This window comes from Quercus robur, chromosome 3 (genome assembly GCF_932294415.1).
Source record: "Quercus robur chromosome 3, dhQueRobu3.1, whole genome shotgun sequence".
Classification (NCBI taxonomy): domain Eukaryota; kingdom Viridiplantae; phylum Streptophyta; class Magnoliopsida; order Fagales; family Fagaceae; genus Quercus; species Quercus robur.
Genome location: NC_065536.1, coordinates 54,478,697 through 54,500,631, shown reverse-complemented (window position 1 = coordinate 54,500,631; position 21,935 = coordinate 54,478,697). Strand labels below are relative to the sequence as shown.

General features: G+C 37.7%; 2 protein-coding genes across 2 annotated transcripts; one reads left to right on the top strand and one right to left on the bottom strand.

The window, feature by feature from the left end:
• Positions 1 to 727: 727 nt before the first annotated feature.
• LOC126719791 (uncharacterized) lies at positions 728 to 1,267 on the bottom strand. Its single transcript, XM_050422308.1, has one exon. The coding sequence runs from the start codon at positions 1,265 to 1,267 to the stop codon at positions 728 to 730; it is 540 nt and encodes a 179-aa protein (XP_050278265.1).
• A 16,903-nt stretch (positions 1,268 to 18,170) lies between these two features.
• On the top strand, positions 18,171 to 21,622 carry LOC126718399 (protein DMR6-LIKE OXYGENASE 1-like). The gene is made up of 3 exons (XM_050420553.1): positions 18,171 to 18,774; positions 18,909 to 19,236; positions 20,972 to 21,622. The coding sequence occupies exons 1-3, from the start codon at positions 18,299 to 18,301 to the stop codon at positions 21,218 to 21,220; spliced, it is 1,053 nt and encodes a 350-aa protein (XP_050276510.1). The 5' UTR covers positions 18,171 to 18,298; the 3' UTR covers positions 21,221 to 21,622.
• The last annotated feature ends 313 nt before the right edge of the window (positions 21,623 to 21,935 follow it).

Here is a 21,935-nt window from a genome sequence, read left to right as displayed (position 1 = left end):
ACATTGCACCAGATGTCTCAGCTCTTATTCCACCTCCTCTCCCATATGAGAACAGATGACTGCTCCCAACCCCCTTCGAGGTTGCAAAATACATAGAAACTCCATATCAAGATCTAATCCAGTGTTTTAGTTGGTTGCCTCAGTGGCTACTTTTGTTGCTGGTTAACTTGCTTGATGGGTGGTTGGCTTTCTTGTTGAATGACTAGCTACCCCACTTGTTGGTTGACTGGTTGTTTGCTTGGTCTTCTTGTTTACTAGTCTAGGTGGGTGCCTTGCTTGCTGGTTGGCTGCCTTGTTTGCAAATCTGGGTGGCTGCCTTGCTTGAATGGTGGTTGCCTGGTTGGCCTTCTTGTTTGCTAATCTTGCTGACTGCCTTGCTTGCTCATTGGTTGCTTGGTTAGCTACCTGAGTGGTTCGCTGCCTTGCAAACCTCAACGGTGGTTGCTTAGGTAGCTAGCTGGCTGGTTGGCTGCCTACCTGCCTGCCTCGTTGGCAAACCAGGGTGGTTGCCTTGCAAACTTCCTTGGTGGTTGCCTAGGTGGCTGACTGGCTAGCTAGTTGGCTAACTAGCTGCTTGGCTACTTGTTCCTTGTCCCTACAAATAGAATTGCCTTGCATCAAAAATAGATTTGTAATATAAATTTTCTTAGTGAACACATTTTTGCTTTACTTACAAATTTTTTTTGCCTCTCAAGTCTCTGCCTCCTTTGCCATGGTGTCTCACCAGTTATTCTAGCCTTCGCCTCCTTGAATTATGACCCTCCTGATGGCAAAACCCACATTTTATAGGTTCATATGACCTAGAAACTTTGTATGGGTTGTTTGGCTCATCTGCATCTTTCTTCCTTTTCATTGTTGGCCTGCCTGCAGGCTTGTACACAATTGGAGCAACTTGGTCAGGAAGGTTGGTTTCAGCCCATTCATCTTGGCCAGGCAGTGGGGTAATCATCTCCTTATATGCAACCACATAGGCATCCTTTCTAAAGCATGCATGCACATAATCCTCAGGCCTCTCCAGGTTCTTATAGATTGCTGCAACACCATGCTTACATGGGATTCCTGTCAAATCCCAAACTCTACAAGTATAACACTTTCTTGTAAGGTTAACCACATGCCTCTCATACTCATTATCAACCTCATATATATAGCATCCTGATGGAATAGCAGAAAATGACTTAAAATCAACTTTCAACTGTTCAAGCTTCTGCACTATGTTTGGACATATGTCACTAGTGAATTTTTCAATCCCAGACCTCTTATTGTACATTCTAGTCATCAACCTAACCCTAATCCACTCTAGCATGGCAATGATAGGCTTATCCCTAGCTTCTAGTATCATAGAATTAAATGACTCACTAAGATTGTTCACATAACAATCAGAGATGGCCCTTGGAGTGAAATGTGGCTTGGTCCATTGGGTTGGTTGGATGGATGTCTGCTAGATACTCCCATGCTTCTTTATCCAATTCCTTCATATCTTGCATTCTCTTCTCAAACTCCCTAACTGTTGTTGCTGTAGCACACCTCCATAATGCAGCCTTCAATTCTAAACCCTTGAACTTTAACTTAAAGTTGTTGTAAATATGCTTCACACAAAATCTATGTTCAACTATTGGAAACAACATCTCCATGGCAAGTTTCAATCCCTGGTTATCATAAATACAATCAAAAAACATCCAATGAATAAAAATGAACACCATCTGCCTAAGAAAAAAAACAAAACTTTCAAAAAGCAGAAATTAATGATTAAGAACAAACAACAGTATCAAAAAACAAGTGAATTGTTGTATTACCTTCTGCCTATCAGAAATGAACACCAGATTCAGCTCATCTGGCCTCCCAATATCATCTGCAAATGTCTGTAAAAACCACACCCAAGAATCCTTATTTTCTTGCTCAACTACACCTAATGCAACAGGGAAAATATTGTCATTCCCATCCCTTGCAGTTGCTGATAATATATGTCCACCAAACTTGCCCTTCAAGCAGCAACCATCTAATCCTACAAGTGGCCTACACCCCCCCCCCCCAAGAATCCAACTTTCTGTGCATTGTATCTCACATAAATCCTCTTGAACTTGGATTGTGTGTTAGGCTCAGTAATCTCAGTTTGCAGAATCACCTTACTCCCCACATCAGTTACTCTTATCATCTCTGCATAGTCCCTAAGCTTCCCATACTGCAACCTCTCATCACCTAGTATAAACTCTCTAACTTTCCTCTTAGCTCTGTACACTTGATTTATGCTCAAGTCCACATACACATCCTGCATAACTCGATGCTTCACACCAGAAACTGCCCAATCAGGGTTTTTGTTGAAATCATCCAAGTATTTCCTAGCCACATATGTAGAAGTGACCGGGCTATGCTTGAATGTCCTCCCACATGTACAAGTTGGAACCATAGTCTTTATCTAGAAGGTTAACTCCCCTACAATTTGTGATGCATATACCCTCCAACCACATTTATACTTGCAGTGGATAGAAACTTTGGTCTTCTCATTAAGCTTGAACTTAATGTCCACAGGCTTCCTCAATGCATATTCCCTCAGGGCAGCCCTAAACACCTTCCCATTTTGGAACTTCATACCCTTGCATAACTCTAGGTTACTCATGCCAGTCTTTTCATTAAACTTTGGACATCTCACCCTTTCATCCTCATCCTCTGAACTATTTATGCTCCTAGTGTCATCATCATCAAGAGCTTTTTTAGCCCAATCATTATTATCACTAGTTTAATCACTTGCAACAGCTTGATCATTGGTAGCAGCTTCTAATCTCTCCCCATTATCTGTAACTGGCTCTCTCACACCATCTCCCTCATTTACATTTTCAGTATCTCTTTCATGCTCTCTCATATTGGGCACCTCATTGTTCTGAGCACCAAATATGTCATCAGGATAATCTGGTCCTTCATACCCTTCATCTAGACAATCAGGTTCATCCACATGAATAGCTTGATCACTACCAACAATTTGTCCATAGGTAGCATGGTCATCCACATGCACAGCTCCACCAACACTACTATCCCTTAAACCCTCAACAGGTTCTGCACTAACGTCATTTTGGTCAACCACAGATGATATAACATTATTGGTCACCTCCTCACAATTAGTATCATCATCTTCATCATTCATTTCCCATGACTGGTCTACTGTAACTGGTTGATCTGGTTCAACTATAGGTTCTTTAATAGCAATTGGTTCAACTTCAGGTTCTACATAAAGTGTGATTTCATTTGTTGGCCATTCAGCATGTAGTTCACACATGTAGGTCACATCATCATCTGAATTAATTAACCTTAACCCTTGCTCTAAGTCACCACCAGGTATTAAATAATAAATCCTACTGTTAATGGGTCCCCCAGCCTCAGCACAAATGTCTTGTATCTCAAAATGACTTAGTAGATCTAGATCAACATTAGCCATTGTAGATACCTCACCACCTACATACTCTAAACTAGGGTTCCACTCAAAATTCCCACTATGGTGAATGGTAAAATCAAAACAAATTTCAGCAGCCATCTACAAGAGTTAAAACACATGCACAAACAACAGTAATTAAATACATAACCAACACACGCATAGAGAGCAACAATGACAAAAGCAAAATAATTTCAGTTGCACAACAAACACCAAGTAACGTGGGGTCGGAGACAAGAAACACAACCAACTAAACAATTTGTCTCCATAGGACCACAGACAACCTAAAGATGCATCTAACCAAAATATTCCTAGGGACTACAGTCATCAATGCCAACTATAAAAGAACAAAACCCAATAATGGCAAACCAATAATTTTATGACAGAAAAACTTTAATCCGAATCACCTTCATCAATCGTTACACATTGAAAAAGAATAAACACAATAATGGTAAACCCTAGAAACTCATTTCATACCTGATATAAAGGAAAACCCAAGCTTTAGCTTCAGCACACCTCCTCCTTGCTTGCAAGTGTTCGGCGATTAAGCTTTGGCAATCAAAGTAAAGAGAGAAAGGGATTATGGGTTTGGAGATTTTTTAGGGTTCAAAGGTAGAGAGAGGGAGAGAGCTCAGTCCTTTTTTAGGGTTCTAATTGTGTTATAATTTTGGCTTATATAGTAAATGAGATTTTCTAACGTAAAGGGCAGAGGTGGGTAACGGGGGTCTAACGGAGCCCACCTTAGGTGGATTAGTAACAACTTTTAAACCATGGGTGGGCATTGTTAAAATAGGCCAAACCACAGGTGGGTAAAGTGCAATTTCCCCTAATGCTAATTTATGTGCACTAGTAACTGACAGAATCTCCAACAGGTTTTGTAACCAATGGTTATTAAAGGTGACCTATTTAATCACCTGATGTGTTCCAAAGGCAGCAAAGCACAATTAATGATATTATGAAAGCTAGTTACAAGGTTCAACTCCTATAAAATAAATCAGATAAATAAAGGAAAGGTACGCACAAAAAAACACTTGAAAAACCCAAAAGAAGCTCTAATTACTTTATTATCAGCTATCATTCTGACTTTCTCATCAGAGGGTTTTAAGGAAACACCCCACTGGTGATTTCTCCACCAAAATCTCTCTTCTATTTTGTAGGCACACATAGAAGACGTTGGCTCCATTGGACGAACAGCATACTGACGATTTCAGGCATCATTAGTTTGGCGCCTTCTACGAGGAAGACACACTTGAAACCGGTGTCCTAACCTGCTATGAAGTTTTTCGTCTTTCCAACAGTTCCCAATTCTTCAAACCAAATGAAAGAGCAGATTTGAGCCCTTGTTGCAATTATGGACAAGCTGACCCGGCAAAATGAGGAGCTGAGGCTGAGAAACGACAATACCCCACCCAGGATAGAGAACAGGGAACAATGAAGCAATAATGAAGGGGACAATCAGGGGAGAGATAATTCCAACAAGACTGAGCTTCCAAGTAGGATGGAAGAAGAATTCCAAAGCTTGAAGAAATGGATGGACAAATTGAATAAGGCAGTAAAGGGGAAAGGAGAGAGAAACCTAGACTGAATGATTAAACAAACTGCATCACCATTTACCACAACTATGCTATATTTACCACTGCCACAGAAGTTTAGGCTCCCCTAGCTCAATTCATTCAATGGATCGAAGGACCCACTTGACCACATCGAGTCCTTCAAAAGCCTAATGAACTTGCAGAAAACCCCGAATGAAATTATGTGTAGAGCTTTTCCAACCACTTTGAAGGGGCCAACTAGAGTCTGGTTTAGCAAAATTCCCTCTTCAACAATTAGGAGTTTCGACGAACTAGGAGGTGGGTTCGTCCGTCATTTCATCTGCAAACAAAAGTACAAACGACCCACTTCGCACTTATTAAGTGTGAGACAAGAAGCAGGAGAATCCTTGAGAATGTATGTGACAAGATTTAACAAAGAAGTCCTGCAAGAAGACGAAGCAGAAGATCAGGTGTTGCTTACAACCTTTCAAGCAGGATTAAGGTCAGAGGACTTCCTGTTTTTGATAACTAAGAACCCGTCAACGACTATGGCTGATCTATTGTTAAAAGCACAAAAGTACATGAATGTAGAGGATGTCCTGGCTGCTAAAGAAATCATAAAAAGGCCAAGGAAGGAGAAGGAAAGTGAAGATCGTCCAAACCGTAGAAAGAGGGCAAACTCACACACAGCCTGCCAAAGGATAACAGAGGGCGTTTTCCAAAATTCACCCCACTAGTAATGCCTCCAAGCAAAATTTTAATGCAGGTAAAAAATGACCCCATTTTGAGGTGGCCCAAGCCAATGAGAAGTAATCCAAAGGTGAGAAATAAGAGTAAGTATTGCCATTTCCATAAGGATTATGGGCATGATACGAACGAGTGTCATGATTTGAAGAATCAAGTCGAAAACTTGATTCAGCAAGGAAAACTAAAGAGGTTTGTAGGGTGAAGTGGTCAGCATTATGGGTTCCGGAAAGACAAAGGTAGGAGTCAACCTCAAGATGAAGAAAGAAGTCTCCCACAAGCACGAGAAAAAGAGAAGCAGCAAGGAGTAGCAGGAGAGATTCGAACTATAGTTGGGGGATTAGTGGTTGGAGGTTCGTCCAAGTCACTCAGAAGGGCATACACAAGGCAAGTGAACAAAATACATACAAAACTTGTTTGGACAAAGAATGCCAAATCAGACAAACTAGATGTCACCTTCTCAAGAAAGGATTCATGGGGAGTAAAACAACCACATGACGATCCATTAGTGATCATGTTGAAAATTGAAATTTTCAATATTCGTCAGGTTCTAATTGACAATCGTAGTTCAGCAGACATAATGTATTTATCAGCTTTCCAACAAATAAAATCGGTAAAGAGAGACTTCATCCATTCCACTCACCTTTGGTAAGTTTCTCCGGAGAAAAGGTATACCCGAAAGGAATCGTTACACTAACTGTGGTTACAAGAACGTTCCCAAATCAAGTGAAGAAGGATATCGATTTTCTTGTTGTGGACTGTCCTTCGTCCTACAATGTAATCATTGGACAACCAGCACTAAACAAATTCAAAGCATCGACTTCCACCTATTACTTGAAGATGAAGTTTCCTACGGAGAACAGAGTCAAAGAGGTTTAGGGAGACCAGGTTCTAGCTCGGGAATGTTACCAAGCAGCCTTGGCTACAAAGGAAAATCATACCTGGATAGTCGAGGAAGCAAAGCCAGAAAAGAACCATGCAGAAGAGTTGGAAGAAATATAGTTAGTCGAAGCAGATCAAACCAGAACCACAAAGATAGGGGTCGGGTTAGAACCAGAAATGAAGATGAATGTAACGCAGTTCTTAAAGGATAACCAGGATATCTTTGCCTGGAGCCACGAAGACATGCCTAGCATAGATAAAGAAGTGACAGTACATCGCTTATCAGTAGATCCAAGGCAAAAAGCAGTCCAATAGAAACGACGAGTTTTTGCTCCAAAGTGCAATAAGGTTGTCATGGAAGAGGTAGATAAACTATTGTCTGTCGATTTCATCCAAGAGGTTTATTACCTGGAATGGTTAGCAAATGTGGTCATGGTCAAGAAATCAAACGGGAAATGGAGGATGTGTGTAGATTCTACTGGTCTGAATAAAGCCTGCCCAAAAGACAGTTTTCCTCTACCATGAATCGACCAATAGGTAGATTCAACCGTCGGACATGAACTCCTTAGCTTTATGGATGCATTTTCTGGTTACAATCAGATCATGATGGACGAAAAAGATCAGGAAAAGACAGCATTCATTACCAGTCAAGGCCTTTACTGCTACAAGGTATTGCCCTTCAGACTAAAAAACGTAGGGCTACATACCAAAGATTGTTTAATCGCATGTTCCATAATCAAGTTGGATGAAATATGGAGGCATACGTAGGTGACATGCTGGTCAAGAGCCAGCAAACAATGGACCACTTAACAGATCTAGAAGAAACTTTTGATACTCTTCGAAAATACAACATGAAGCTAAATCTGTCCAAGTGCGTTTTTGCTGTACCATCTGGGAAATTTCTTGGCTTTATGGTATTATAGAGGGGTATCAAAGCGAATCCAAACAAAATAAGGGCGATGATTGAAATGTCACTCCCAATGAATGTGAAGGAAGTCCAACGTTTGAGCAGGCATATAGCTACCCTCAACAAGTTTGTCTCTCGATCTACAAATAAATGTTTCCCATTTTTTAAGCTTCTTAAGAAAAAATTCGAATGGACAAATGAATGTACTATAGCCTTTGAAAGCCTAAAGCAATACTTGATGACCCCACCTCTTTTAAGCCTCTCGAAGATAGGAAAGGATTTAATTTTGTATTTGGTTGTGTCACAGACTACAGTTAGTTCAACTCTAATACAGGAGGAAGATGGAGTACAGAAGCCTGCCTATTACACCAGCCAAGCCTTTAAGGGGGTAGAAGCACAGTATCCTAGCATTGAGAAAATGGTCTTCGCCTTAATCGTAGCATCACGAAAGTTGCAACCCTACTTCCAAGCACACATGATAATTGTGCTGACCGATCAACCCATGAAGAAAGCAATAAATAGGCCAGATGCAGCTGGACGAATGATTTTGTGGGTAGTACAATTGGGGGAGTTTGATATCAAATATCATCCTTGGACGGCAATCAAGGCTCAAGTATTGGCCAATTTTGTTGCAGAATTCACTTCAAGGGAGGAGAATGAGATCGACGAAGTGTTCTAGATGGTTAAGGTGGATGGATCGTCCAACAAAGAAGCTAGAGGAGTAGGAGTGTTTCTTAAGACATCGGAGAAGGATGTTATCCAATAAGCTATTCGACTTCAATCCCAAACTACCAACAACGAGGCCGAATATGAAGCTCTTCTAACCGGGTTAAAATTGGCAAAAACCATGGGGGCACAGAAGTTGAATGTATACAGCAACTCACAATTGGTGACAAGACAAGTGAATGGAGAGTATGAAGCTGTTCAAGAAAGAATGCAGTGTTATTTGCAAATGATGCTCCACTTGACTAATCATTTTGAAAAGGTGAATTTTTATATAGATCCCAAGGGCGCAAAATGACCAAGCTGATCATCTATCAAAATTGGCTTCATCAAGCAAATTCAATCAGGCAAAGGGTGTTCGTATCGAAATACAGACAGAATCAAGAACTAACAAAGTTGAAGTGTTTCTCGTCCAAACCCTATAAAATTGGATGACTCCCATCCACAACTATCTTAAAAGTGGAGATCTTCCAACAGATCACAAGGAAGCAAGGAAGTTGTGCCTAAGTGCCTTAAGATTTGTTTTGATCAATGAAGTGTTGTATAAATGAGGGTTCATGCTCCCTTACTTAAGGTGCCTAATAGAAGATGAAGCAAACTACGCACTTCAAGAAGTCCATGTAGGAATTTATGGTGATTATTCAGGGGCATGATCACTCGCTTCAAAAATACTGAGTGTGACAAGTGTCAATGATGAAGAAGGATGCCTTTGCATTCGTCCAAGCATGTGACAAGTGTCAATGATTTTCCAATCTAAGTAAGATACTGGCAGAAGAACTTATACCCATAACTTCTCCTTGGCCCTTCGCTCAATGGGGGATCGACATAGTTGGACCACTCTCAATTGGGAAAAGACAGATGAAATTCTTGCTAGTTGCCATAGATTATTTTACTAAGTGGGTGGAAGCAGAACCCCTAACAAGGATTACAGATAAGAATGTGCAAAACTTCATCTGGAAGAATATAGTCTACAGGTTCAGGTCTTGAAAGTAATTATCTTAAACAACGGGCTTCAATTTGACAGCTCTTCTTTCTGAAGTTTTTGCAGGGGGCTAGGGATCAAGAACCACTATTCGTCACCAGGGCACCCCCAGTCCAATGGGTAGGTAGAAGTGACAAACTGTACTTTGCTTATGATAATCAAAGCTTGGCTTTAGGGGGCAAAGGGAGCTTGGGTAGACGACCTACCCAGTGTTCGGTAGGTGTATAGAACAACAGTGAAAACTCCAACAAGTGAAACTCCTTTCAACTTGACATTCAGGACCAAAGTCGTCATACTAGTAGAAGTTGGACTCACCACTTTCAAAGCCACAACGTTTGACGAATCAAGGAATGACGAAGAACTAAAAGTCAATCTTGATTTGCTTGATGAGTTAAGGGAAAAAGCCTGTACAAGAATGGCCAGGTATTGGAATCAAGTTGCAGGATATTACAATAGCAAAGTGAAAGCTAGAAAATTTGAAGAGGGTGACTTAGTTCTAAGAAAAGTCTCCCAAGCTACCAAGGACCCAACACAGGGAAAATTGGGCCCAAACTGAGAAAAACCCTACAGAGTCAAAAGCTACACGCAAGAAGGAAGTTATCGTTTGACAAACATGGATGGGATAGATCTACCTCGCCCATGGATTGTTGAACATCTAAGGAAATACTACCAATAAGCATTTCCTTGTTTTTCCCACCTTTGAGTTTTATTTCCGTTTTTTGTATTTCATTCAAAGAATAAAGGTCTTTTCCAAATGAGAGACCCTGAATAAAAAGATTCTAAAATTTCTCTTCCAACTAAATTAAGTCATTTGTCTTGATAACGCGTTGATCGTCCTGTTGCATAATGATCACGCAAACAAAAGACAAATTGTGAATTGCTCTGCTACACGCAACAATTGCACATGTAAGATGAATTGCCTTACTACGTGCAACAATCGCAAACTAAAGACTAATTGCCCTGCCATGTGTAGCAATTGCAAAATAAAGGGACAATTATCCTGCAATACGCAGCAACCGCAACGATCGTCCAACATGGAACTTTCCACAAAAAGAATTTTCCTAAAGTACATAGCAATTATAGACGGAGCAAATATATTACCGAAATTTCACAAGGTTCAGGTAAGAAATAGATGTCGTACGCAAAAGGAGAACATCTAATGACAACAAAGTCTTAGAAACAGTGGGAGGCAACAATAGTGTCTTACGCCCAAAACATACGGGCTGAAAAGAAAGGAAAAATAAAAATATTGTCTTATGCCCAAAACATCCGAGCCCAAAAAACAGGAAAAGTTTTTTCTTCGCTCAAAACACATGTGAACCTAAGAAGATAAAAATATATGCCTACTCCACATTGGCATCACTAGTAACGGGAACAGTACTTCCAGCATCGCCCTCAATACTTCTGACCTCCACTACAATATTCACAGCAACTGCACTAACCAACACAGCCTTCGTAGCCACCATCTTCTTTTCAATCTCCTCAATGTCCAACGAAGCGAAATTTAAGTCAAGATGGTGTTTGATGAGATACTTCTGAAGAAGCTCGAAACCATCAGCATACTCCACCATCATCCTGTCTGAATATTCACCAAACGCTTTAAAGTTCTTTATAGCCTCTTCCACCTCTTTCTTCACCTTCTCCAAATGATCGTCCTTCTGATCACTTAAGGTTTTCTCTATAATCAAGTCAAGCTTGGGCCGTCTTCATCTGCTTCCCCATTTCAACATTTTCCACAACCATTTTCTTCACACTCTCCTTTAAAGAAGCGTTCTCAGCAGAAAGGTTCTTAATCCTAGTTTGCACCAAAGCCAATTTTTCTTCCATGTCCAGGTAATTAGTCGTCAGATACATAGACTCCACCAAAATCCGGAAGAAAGAAGGTTTCTTTTTTATAAAAATAAAAATAAAAAAAAATAAAAAAGAGGAATCAATATGAACAAGAAAGAAGTGGTTCTTAAAAATGACCTTGAACATTTTTTTGGAGATGCTGGGTAACCAAGTCATGGGATTCAATAGACGAAAAATGCCCCAACTCGTCTATTGAGATTACGTCATGAGCCCTAGCCACGGCCAAACCAAGGTCATTCCAAAAGTCAAAGACGGACTTCCCCTTATCTTGGCCTTTGAAAGATCGAAGAGAAGGCATGAGTTCTTCAACAGACACTGTTGGAGAGGACGGAAGAACTTCAAAAACTTTATGAACAGCGAAAGGAATAGGAGGTTTCTCTAAATCACCACCTTTCTTTAAACGGCGCCTCTTACTCTGAAGACTGCATCCAGGTTGGGCCTCTTCACCTTCCTTTTGCTTAAGCTCCGCATACCTAGCTTTGTTAAACCTAGTAGTCATCCCTACATGACGACAAACATCAGAGAACAAACACCACACATACGCTTAAAAAAAAAAAAAAAAAGGAACATAGACTAACTCCTTTTGTTCGTCTCGAGACGCTGCAAAACACCACCAGAAGGCTCTGGTCTAAGAAAGTGAAGGGACAAGCTATTGGGACTAATCAGATCGTCAAAATCTTTCACCTCATCAACATACTCTAAAACCCGTTTTAGACGATCTTTGTAGCAACTCTTCAAATGAGGACGAGTTTTCACTATAAAAAAATAAAATAAGATAAAATAAAATGTATAACCAAATTGTCACAAGCATGATACAAAAGAAGCAAAAGAGGGGAGCATAGAAAGGCGCACCAGAGACCGAGGTCCCCTATTAACGAAGAAACCTGGGATCTTCGTCCAGGTTCTCATTTGGAAGAGTTTCCCAACCTTTACCCGAGACAAAGAAAAAACGTTGTTTCCAATCTTAATAAGAGGAAGGAGACTCCAAAACAATTTTTAGCTTTCTTTCCCAAGGCCTAAACACCCAATAACCCTTAGTTTGACTCCATCAAATGATACAAATAGAAAAACTCATCCACCTTAATAAAATCTTTGTCATTCACTGTAGACCAAATCACCATACAACACACCATCGTCCTCTAAGCATTCAGAATGAGTTATCCCAGAAAAATTTTCAGTCGAGAAATAACTTCTCTATAGAATGGGTGGCCAGGAAAACTAAACCCACTCTAGAAATATGATTCGTAGAAGCATACTTCCTTGGGAAGAAAGGTACAAACCCTTTCGTCTACCTTGGGAAACCTAATTAAAGCTAAAAGGGGAAACTGGTACTTATCAACAATCCTATCTCTTGTTTTTTCATAATCCTTCCTCAAATACCCACGCTTTTCTTTCCAAGCCTGAAATGTTAGAAGTAGAGACAAAGGGATATCCATCTCTTGGGTAATGGTTTTTACACTAGAGGATAAACCAGTTTCTAAATCTCTAGACCTCACCCTATCCTCAAACATTACTCTCTTTTTTGAGCGAAACCAACTAAAAAGTGAACTAAAGGATACAACTACAACAAAAAATTCCCTCAAAGGAGTTTCTCAAGTAACATATACACCCACTTGAGGTTTTCTCCTATTAGAAGTTTGAAGAAAAAAGCATAGCTGAGTAAAAAAAAAAAGAAATTGAAAGGGATTCAAGCTAGACAAGAGAATAATCAACCATTAATGATTAAGAAGAAGAAGGAACTCACCTGGAACTCAAGGAGTACAGTGCTCGGAATTAAAAACCAAGCAAATGAGTAAGGAAAGAAAGAGAAAGGGAAGTTTAAAGGAGGCAAACAAAAAATCAGGATGCAAGAAGATTGCAAATTCCCAATGCTCAAACAACCAATCAGAGCATGACATGTGGCAAAAATTCGACCAAAAAAGTTGCACCTCATAAATGTGACAAGAACGGAATCCGAAGAGACACGGATGAATGAAATTCATTCCTACAAATTGTCTCCTTTTGGACAAACAGTTTTGGAATGAGGTGGCAACTGATGTATCGGGATATGATTCATCCAAACAACCATAAATGAACATTAATGCTAATTTATGCGCACTAGTAACTAACAGAACCTCCAGCAGGTTTTGTAACCGACAGTCATTAAAGGTGACCTATTTAATCACCTGATGCGTTACAAAGGCAGTAAAGCCCAATTAATGATATAATGAAAGCAAGTTACAAGGTCCAGCTTCTATAAAAGGAATCAAACAAATAAAGGAAAGGTACACACAAAAAAACACTTGAAAAACCCAAAAGAAGCTCTGATTACTTTATTATCAGTTGTCATTTTGAATTTATCAATGAAGGGTTTTAAGGAAACACCCCACTGATGTTTTCTTCACCAAAATCTCTCTTCTGTTTTGCAGGCACACATAGAAGACGTTGGCTCCATTGGATGAACAACATACTGACGATTTCAGGCATCATCAGTAGTCATGCCCCTACACTTAGACAAATTAAAATATTCTTTTGATTGCAAAATGGGTATCTACATATATCATAACGAGAAACTAAGAGGGTGTTTGGATTAGGCTGTTTTGAGTTATATAACTCAAAATTGATAACTTAAAACTCAAATTTCGTGGGCCCCACTGAGTGAAAATTTGTTTGGCTTTGTTTTCATTCTTTGTTTCCAAAACTTGTTTCTCAAAATTTTGAGATATAAGAATGAAAACTGAGAACAGGTTTACTGGTGTTTTCAATTTTTAAAAACTAAGTTTAATGGCATTTTCGTTATTAGCTTCAATTATGTGGGACCCGGTGTAGTTTGTAGTCACATCACCTTCAAACCGTTAGAACTCTCTCTCTCTCTCTCTCTCTCTCTCTCTCTTTTTGGCTTCTCCCTAGCTTAAGCAATGAGTTTTAGACTACTTTTTCTCTCATTTTTTGCTCTCTTCCTTCAGTTGACATTACTCATAACCCAACTTCCCCATTCACTCATCTCACCCACCTCTCTGAACCAACATAAAATCACTTCCTTGACTTTTTCTAAGACCCAGCCTTCATATCAAACTCCAGTGGTTTAGTTCATCTCATAATCTCAACCTTTATATCAAACTCTATTGACAACATCTATTGAGAGAAGAACCCATCCTAGCGAAGACCTAGCACCACCGACAAGCTCATTCTCACTGGCACCGACATCTTACTTCTCACGCTTTGCTTACCCACACTCAATTTCTCCTATCTCATTCTAACACTCATAATTCATTTAACAAACCCTCTCTCCCTCTATGTCTCTACTTTCTTTCTCTTTGTCAATCAAATTTCCTTTCTCTCTCTTTCTCTCTTTCTCTCTCTCTCTCTCTCTCTCTCTCTCTCTCTCTCTCTTTGGAGATGGAGAAAAAAGAAATTTTGGTGTTTAAAATTTTGCTCAGAATTCCATTCATCGACTCCCTATCCAAGTTCAAATTTGGGTATAATTTCAAACCCATTTGGGGCGCCTATAGAAGAAGATCAAACTTTGCATCTAATTCTAAACCCCAATCTCAATCCCATTCTGATCCCTACATTCCAATTTTGAATCTCAAGAGGAAGAGGGATTATGGGTTTCTACCAGATCTTCTTGCTAATGCTAAACCCCATTTGGATGTGGGTTTTAATCTTAATGAAAATCCAAAGCTCCACAAGATCTTCTTGCTCTGTTTTGTATTCCTCTAAATTTCAATGTTTGTATTCCATAGTTTTTGTTCAGGTGCTTTGTTTTACTTTTGTTTGTGTTTCAATATTTTTTTCAATTTCTCTAAACATTGATGGGTTTTGTAAAATAATGAAATTTGTGTCTGATGGGTTTTGTAAAATAATTGACTTTCTATGTGATGAAATGTGGACTTCCATGGAGGCAAAAGTGTAGAGAAGGAAAAGGAAAAGGAAAAAAACCATGGTCTTTGTTCTAACATTGTGTGTGTGGAGATAGGAAGACAAAACAGTATTTTGGGTGAAAGGAGAGAGAAGAGAACACGCACGAGAGAAAACTGCCCTTCTGACCTTTGCAGGCTGTGGGCTCCACCAAAAAGTGAAAAAGTTGAGTACTGAGATATGGGGCACGGTTTTGAGATATTAGAGCTAAACAAAAATTTTCGGTTTTAGGTTTTTAGTGAGATAGAGTTTTGAGATATGAGTGATGAGTGATGAGTTATGTGTTTTGAGTCATGATTTTTGAGTTTTGAGTCATGATTTTTGAATTTTGAGATACTCCCAATCCAAACACCCTCTAACTTAGTTGATTTGAAGATCTCATATTGCAAGTTATGGAGAATTAGAATGATCAAAGGCTTGTAATTGTGTTAAACACTGAACCAACAAAGTTTTCAAATTGAACGTTCAAACTCCCAACTGATAACTCTGTTAAATGCGAAGAAGAAATGTCCGTTGGAAATAAATGATCTGCTAGAGTATATCCAAAGTTCTCTGTATTTATATGTTTTGTAGCCGTCAGAGATAAATCATATTATTAATAATAAAATACAGATTTTTGTCGAATTCTTTCTTAGATTATTATTAATAAAATTCAAAAAGTATTGTAATAGGGAGGATTACAATACTTTTGACACTTTTAGGATTGGGCCTCTCTTTTCAAAAAATTAAGCCCCCTCTAGCCTCCCCCAGCCCAAACCCAAAAAGTTTAAAATCCCAATTAAGTGATTAAGGGGCTGTTTAGATTTTCTGTTTCCATAACTCATAACTCAAAAATGGTGGGACCCATGGCTGAGAAGTCCGTTTAGATTTTGTTTCCTGTTTTTGTTTCCATCATTGAATTCTCTGATTTTTAAGTGATGAGTTATGGAAACTGAAAACACATTTTAGGTGTTTTCAGTTTCCAAAACTCAGTTTCCAATGGCATTTTGGTAATTAAACACACACTGAGGGTCCCACGGTCGTGTCAAGTCAGATATATCTTCTCTCTCCCACCGGTCACTCCCTCTTTTTTTTTTTCTTTCTTTTTCTTTCTTCTCCACTTTTCTTTATTTTTGTCTCTCTTCTTTCTCTATTCTTCAGCTCAATTCGTTCTTTCTTTCTTTCTTTTTTTCCTTCCTTTTCGCCTTTCTCATCTCAGTTCGTTCTTTCTTTTTTCTTCCTTTTCGCCTTTATCATCTTTAGTTCCTTTTTTTTTTTTTTTTTCATCTCAAACCCATTAAAAAAATCAACAAATTGGTTGTTGTGAGTTTGTGAGTTTTCTAGGTGCTTTAAGGATGCTAATGAATTTTCTGGGTTTGTGCTTCAAGCTCAGAACCAAAGTGGTTGTTGTGGATTTTGAGGGTTGAAGGAAAAAAGAGAGAAAGAAACGGAGACTGATTGAAAACGAAGAGTGATGGAAACAGAAAGTGATTGAAAACAGATCGGCGCTGTTTGATTTTTTTTGGACTGGGAAATGGAAAGTGATTGAACAAAAGCTTCAACCATTTTGAGAGATTGGTGGGTTCGGGTTTGTGTTTGTGTTTTGGGAGAGGAACAGTGGTGAAGGGGAAATGAGCAGTGAACAAAATGGTGGGGAATGAGGGTGAGGCAGGTAGGCTAACAGAAGGGTCTGATTTTGTGCTCAAGTATGGGTCCCACAAAAAGTTGAAATATTTGAGTGATGAAAAGTGAAAACCGTGTGCCAAACGGGTGGCTATAGAAAATTGGGGTATTTTAAATGATGGGTGATGAGTGATGAGTAACGAAAATTAAGTAAGGAGTGATGAGTGATGAGTGATGACAAAAAAAAAATCCAAATTGCCCCTAACCCACACCACAGTTACAACCTAAACCAAATTTAGTAAAAAAAAATAGAGAAAGTTGAGAGACAGACCAAAGAAATTATAAAAGAGAGTTTGCCACGCCATTGCCACCACAGCCGTCACCAGTCGGTCGTCCTGCCCATGACCCAAGCTCGCCACTAACCCAACAGACTAGCCAATCTACCTAGTGATTGACCCAGAGTTCATGCACGCCTACGACGTCGGCCGCTACTGCCTCTAGCTTCCATCCCGAATCCAATCTGCTCTAAGTTTTGTTTTTTTTTTTTCTCTCTCCTTCAAGTTCAAAACCTAACATTTATTTTGATATGATTCTTCTCTCTCCAATAAACACGTGTTATAATGTTTGTGATTTGTGAATCTGTTATGTGATTGTGGTTTTTTTTTTACTTAGCTGGGATTATTGAAAATGATTGTGTTTGGAAGTCTTTGTTTTATTTGTTTTTGCAGTGTCTAAGACAGTGAACTAAGTTGAGTTGTGATTTTTGAATAAAATTAAATTATAGAGAGAGATTTTGTAAAGATATAATCTTGTTCGACATTTGGGACTTCGACTGTGTGCAAAAATAGGTGAAGGTAAGAAAAGTAGTGCCTTATAAATTGGGGGTAGTGGGTGAGTGACAAAGATAAAGAGACAAAAACAAATACATAATATAATAAAAATGTCACACAGATGTAACAAAATAAAACTGCGACGTTGCCCATATTGCTAATTCATAATGCTATAAGTAATATTTTTAAATTAGATAAAATTTTAATTGAAAACTAGTAACTCTATCAATTGAGAAATATTAAATTTATAATTAATGCATAATGCATATATCTAGATTCTAGCCTTCGCCTTTACTCAGTATCAACAATTAGTGCTTTTGTGAGATAATATATGTAATTCTTATCATGTAATTCTTATTTGATCCATAGATTATGGGAAAATCAACCACTTAGTAACTAAAATATTTTTTTGTTTATGCTCCGGCCTCCCTAACTTGAAATCCTAGATTCGTCCGTGATAATAAGACGAAATTTTCATGATCAAGCGGCAGTTTATAAAACAGAGGATAAAAACTTGAAACAAAGGCCTTACTACCAATATCGTGCCAAAATGATGAACTCCTTGAAATGAAAAACCATGGACTTAGATGTCATGTGCTGCCAATGGAATGACATTCCAAACGATAACTCTCCTTTGTACAGTAACGTTATTTATGATATTTTAATGAGCACGCGATTCCAAGATTCTACTATTGGAAGTCTAATGTTTTTTTTTTTTTTTTTTGAATACATTGGAAGTCTAATGTTATTCATTAACTTTTATCCGAAGTCATATCATTACTATAATAACAAGATCAATTTCTTCTGGTCCGCATTATCTTTCTGTTCACACAGAGATCTCAAAAACACGTTTTTTTAGTATAATATAAGTCAGTCTTGATCAACTCATTGTTCCTTCAACCAGAGCTCCTCTCTTATCTTTTCATGGAGATGAAAGTACCCTTTCAATTAGCCAATAACACACCCCTCTCCCTCTCTCCTGATTTCATTCTTCCAGAATTCAAAAGGCCTATCCTCTCAAAGGTATTTCCTTCGGATTCAATCCCTATAATCGACTTAAATGATCATGAAATTGATGAGGGTCAAGGGTCATCCCCCTTAGTTTCAAAGATATCACAAGCTTGTGAGGAATATGGTTTCTTTCAGATTATCAACCATGGAGTCCCCAAAGAATTATGCCAAAAAGTGTTGGCTGTGGTGACAGAGTTCTTCCAATTGCCTCATGAGGAAAGGGCGCAATATCTTACAAAAGATCATACCAAGCAAGTAAAAGTGTTCAATTATTACCAAAAGTATGAAGGCCTTGGAAAGGTCATAATGTGGAGTGAGACCTTCTCTCACCCTTGGCATCCAATAGAAGATTTCACTCATTTGTTACCCACAAATCCTCCTCAGTATCGGTATCTCTACCTCACTTTGCATCCTTTTTTTTTTTTTTTTTCTTCTTTTGGATACCAAACTTAGCCTGTGATTGACTGATTACACTAGCTCAATAACACTTTTAAATCATGCATATTTTGTTTGATTGTTACAGAGAAGTTTTTGCTGAGTATGCAAAGGAGATTGGAGCTTTGATGGATAGGCTTTTGAGCTTGATATCCCAAGGGCTTGGTCTAGAGAAGGATTGTTTAAAGAAGAAGATAGGTGAGAGGGCTTCCCTTTATTCACAAGCAAATTACTACCCACCATGTCCAGACCCAGAGCTCACAATGGGGATTCCTGCTCATAATGATATTGTTGCACTCACTGTACTATTGCAGTCAGAGGGGGTAACTGGCCTCCAAGTGATCAAAGATGAGAAATGGGTACCTGTTGACCCTGTGCCTCATTCTTTTGTCGTCAATCTCGCTGATCAAATTCAGGTAGCCGCGTTATTTTTCAACTTTTACTTCATGAAAATTATTATTTCTTCAGCAAAAAAGACTTATAATAATCTATTCTGTTAGATGAGGCAAAAACTCACTGTTTCAGGCCAGATTTGTAATTTGCTTGAGCTAGCCTTTTATTTCACTTTTCAAATACGCCAGTTAGGTTTGTGCCCTTTTTTTTTTCCTTTGGTTATATATATTTTTTAATATTTATGTGTTTAGCCGAGCCTAATAACGTAGGCTTGTTACCAAGTGGGGCAATAAAAGATTATCAAAAATATATATATATATATATATATATATATGTGTGTGTGTGTTTATATAAGCAATTATTAGGTAGGTTCATAGCAGTGCTTTGGACTCTTACAAAGAGTGCAGGCCCCACACATGTGTCCCACCATAGAGCCCACACCCTTTGTAAGAACTTGAAACTATCTAAGTTTTTTTCTTCACTGATACAATGTTTTATTAATACAACTAAGTGTCATAACGTTTTCATAATTATTGAGATGTTAATTTTTTATTGGTCATAATTTAATAAATATAACAATAAAATATGATATTGAAACCAATCACAACTAAAAATAAAAGTATTATGAAAATGTTGTGATATTTTGTTATTGTCACAATATTTTCACAACCGCCATAAAAAAATAAAGTAACAAATTTTGTAGCCGTTAAGTATAAGTTCTTTGTATATCAAAATAAAATATCATACCAGAACCTATCACAGTTGAAAATATATATGTATTATGAAAATGTTATGACATTTTGTTGTTGTCACAATATTTTCACGATTACTGAGGTGCAAGTTCCTTATAGGTAAATATAAAATAATAATATAAAAAAGTCAAACTAGAATTCACCATAATTGAAGATAAAGGTATTGTGAAAATGTTGTGACATTTTGTTGTGTTCTTAGACTTCTCTTTTTGGAAATTAGCAAATTCCTCTTACCGATTCTCTCTTAGTTAACCCTAACAAAATCTTATGATTCCTAAAATATTTCATTTTAATATCTCAAATATCCCAAAAACTTTCTTGGGACTAAATTTTAATATCCCAAAAATTTTCTTCACACATTTTTAGTTTTATATAGTATTTATGCTTAGAATAGTGATATAAGTATTTGTTATCTAGAAAACACTGATTTACTAGGTTTAAATCTTCTTGACTTCTAATTTTATCCCATGGAAAACTTCGATGACACATGTCTTTTATTATCTTTTTTTTTTTTTCTTGCTTAAAAGAGTGTTCATTAGAAGCTATAAGTAAGTTAAATATCATAGCTAGACTCATAAAATATAAGATGATAAAGAAAGAATTATGAATAATAAAGTCTTTGCTATAGATTGTTGCAAATATTTGGTGAAGAACTTCAATTATATAGCATATATGACATCATTCGTTGCGAAGGATAGCGGATTAGTCTTGTCACGTGTGTTTTTTCCCGAATGGATATAACCAACTAGTCAATTGTCTTTATCATTAGGTGGCTTTGTCTGATGGTGTCACTATTATTAATGTAGTTTAATTGTTGAAAATAAAATGTACTACTCAATTTCAAATCGAACAAAACGTGTGGATTTCTAACTTCTGGATTAACCGATTACAAAAAGAATATTATCTCCTTCCAAATTTTGTTAGTGGATTATATATACATCGAGTTTTTTCTTTCTCTCTGCTTTTTTTTTTTTTTTTAAGCTGATCATGCTTTCTATTTATGCAGGTTCTGAGTAATGGAAGGTACAAGAGTGTAGATCACAGGGCCGTAACCAACAAGTGGTTGCCACGAGTATCATTGGCAATGTTCTATGCACCAAATAATGACATTGTGATAGGTCCTATTGAGGATTTGATTGATGAGGAGCACCCACCAAAGTATCGAAACTATAGTTACAAGGAGTTTATGGAAGAATTTTATAGGCAAGAAGGAAAGAGAAGAAGGGTAAAGGAAGCTTTTGAGTTGCAGCGTTAGGAACGTGGTATTGATTCACCTTCTATAGCTGACTTTTTTTTTTTTTTTTAATCGGTCATAAACTCATAATAAAGACTATGGGTTCACATGTCCTCTACGATACAATGTCCTTATATATAAATAAAATTATTGTAGTAACTAGTAAGCACAGAAGACACAACCCATTCTCAAATTTCTTTGAGCAAGGAACTGCCCATAAGGGGTTATTTTTCAAGGTGAACTTTTTAATATTGATAAGTATGAAAATCGTCTAATTTTCTAGATTGGGCCTTTGTGGGAGGGTTTGGATGAACACTTATTTACTAATTATTTGTATTTTTTTTTTCTCTTTGTAATAATTTGAAAGTTGGAAGGAGGGTATTTGAAACCCATACATATATAAAATTCCTTAGACGTAGTAAATTTAGTTCTCAAGTTAAATTCAAATGTATAATTGTCGTAGGGAAACATAACATTATTTGTTGTCTTTTTCAAATAATGTTATGTTATGAATAGAAAGTGTAAACTTCTTTTTTAAGGTTATAGTTTTATATATTGGCATATCCAAGTTAAACCTTACTTTTTATGTATTTGAGTCTTAATTTAAGCATGTCCAAGTTTTTACAAATAGTATATTTTAGAGATACAAGAAACTTCTCAAGAAAAGTTGTTGAAACCCAAAACTAGACTAGCAAATAATATTTTATTTCTTATTCGATACCAACTAAGTAAATGG

Excerpts from the sequence above, each read along its gene's own strand:
- LOC126718399 (XM_050420553.1), top strand. The coding sequence starts at position 18,299 with ATGGAGATGAAAGTACCCTTTCAATTAGCCAATAACACACCCCTCTCC. Across the intron at positions 18,775-18,908 it reads ACAAATCCTCCTCAGTATCG|AGAAGTTTTTGCTGAGTATG; the intron begins GTATCTCTACCT and ends TGATTGTTACAG. Across the intron at positions 19,237-20,971 it reads ATCTCGCTGATCAAATTCAG|GTTCTGAGTAATGGAAGGTA; the intron begins GTAGCCGCGTTA and ends CTATTTATGCAG.
- LOC126719791 (XM_050422308.1), bottom strand. The coding sequence starts at position 1,267 with ATGTACAATAAGAGGTCTGGGATTGAAAAATTCACTAGTGACATATGT.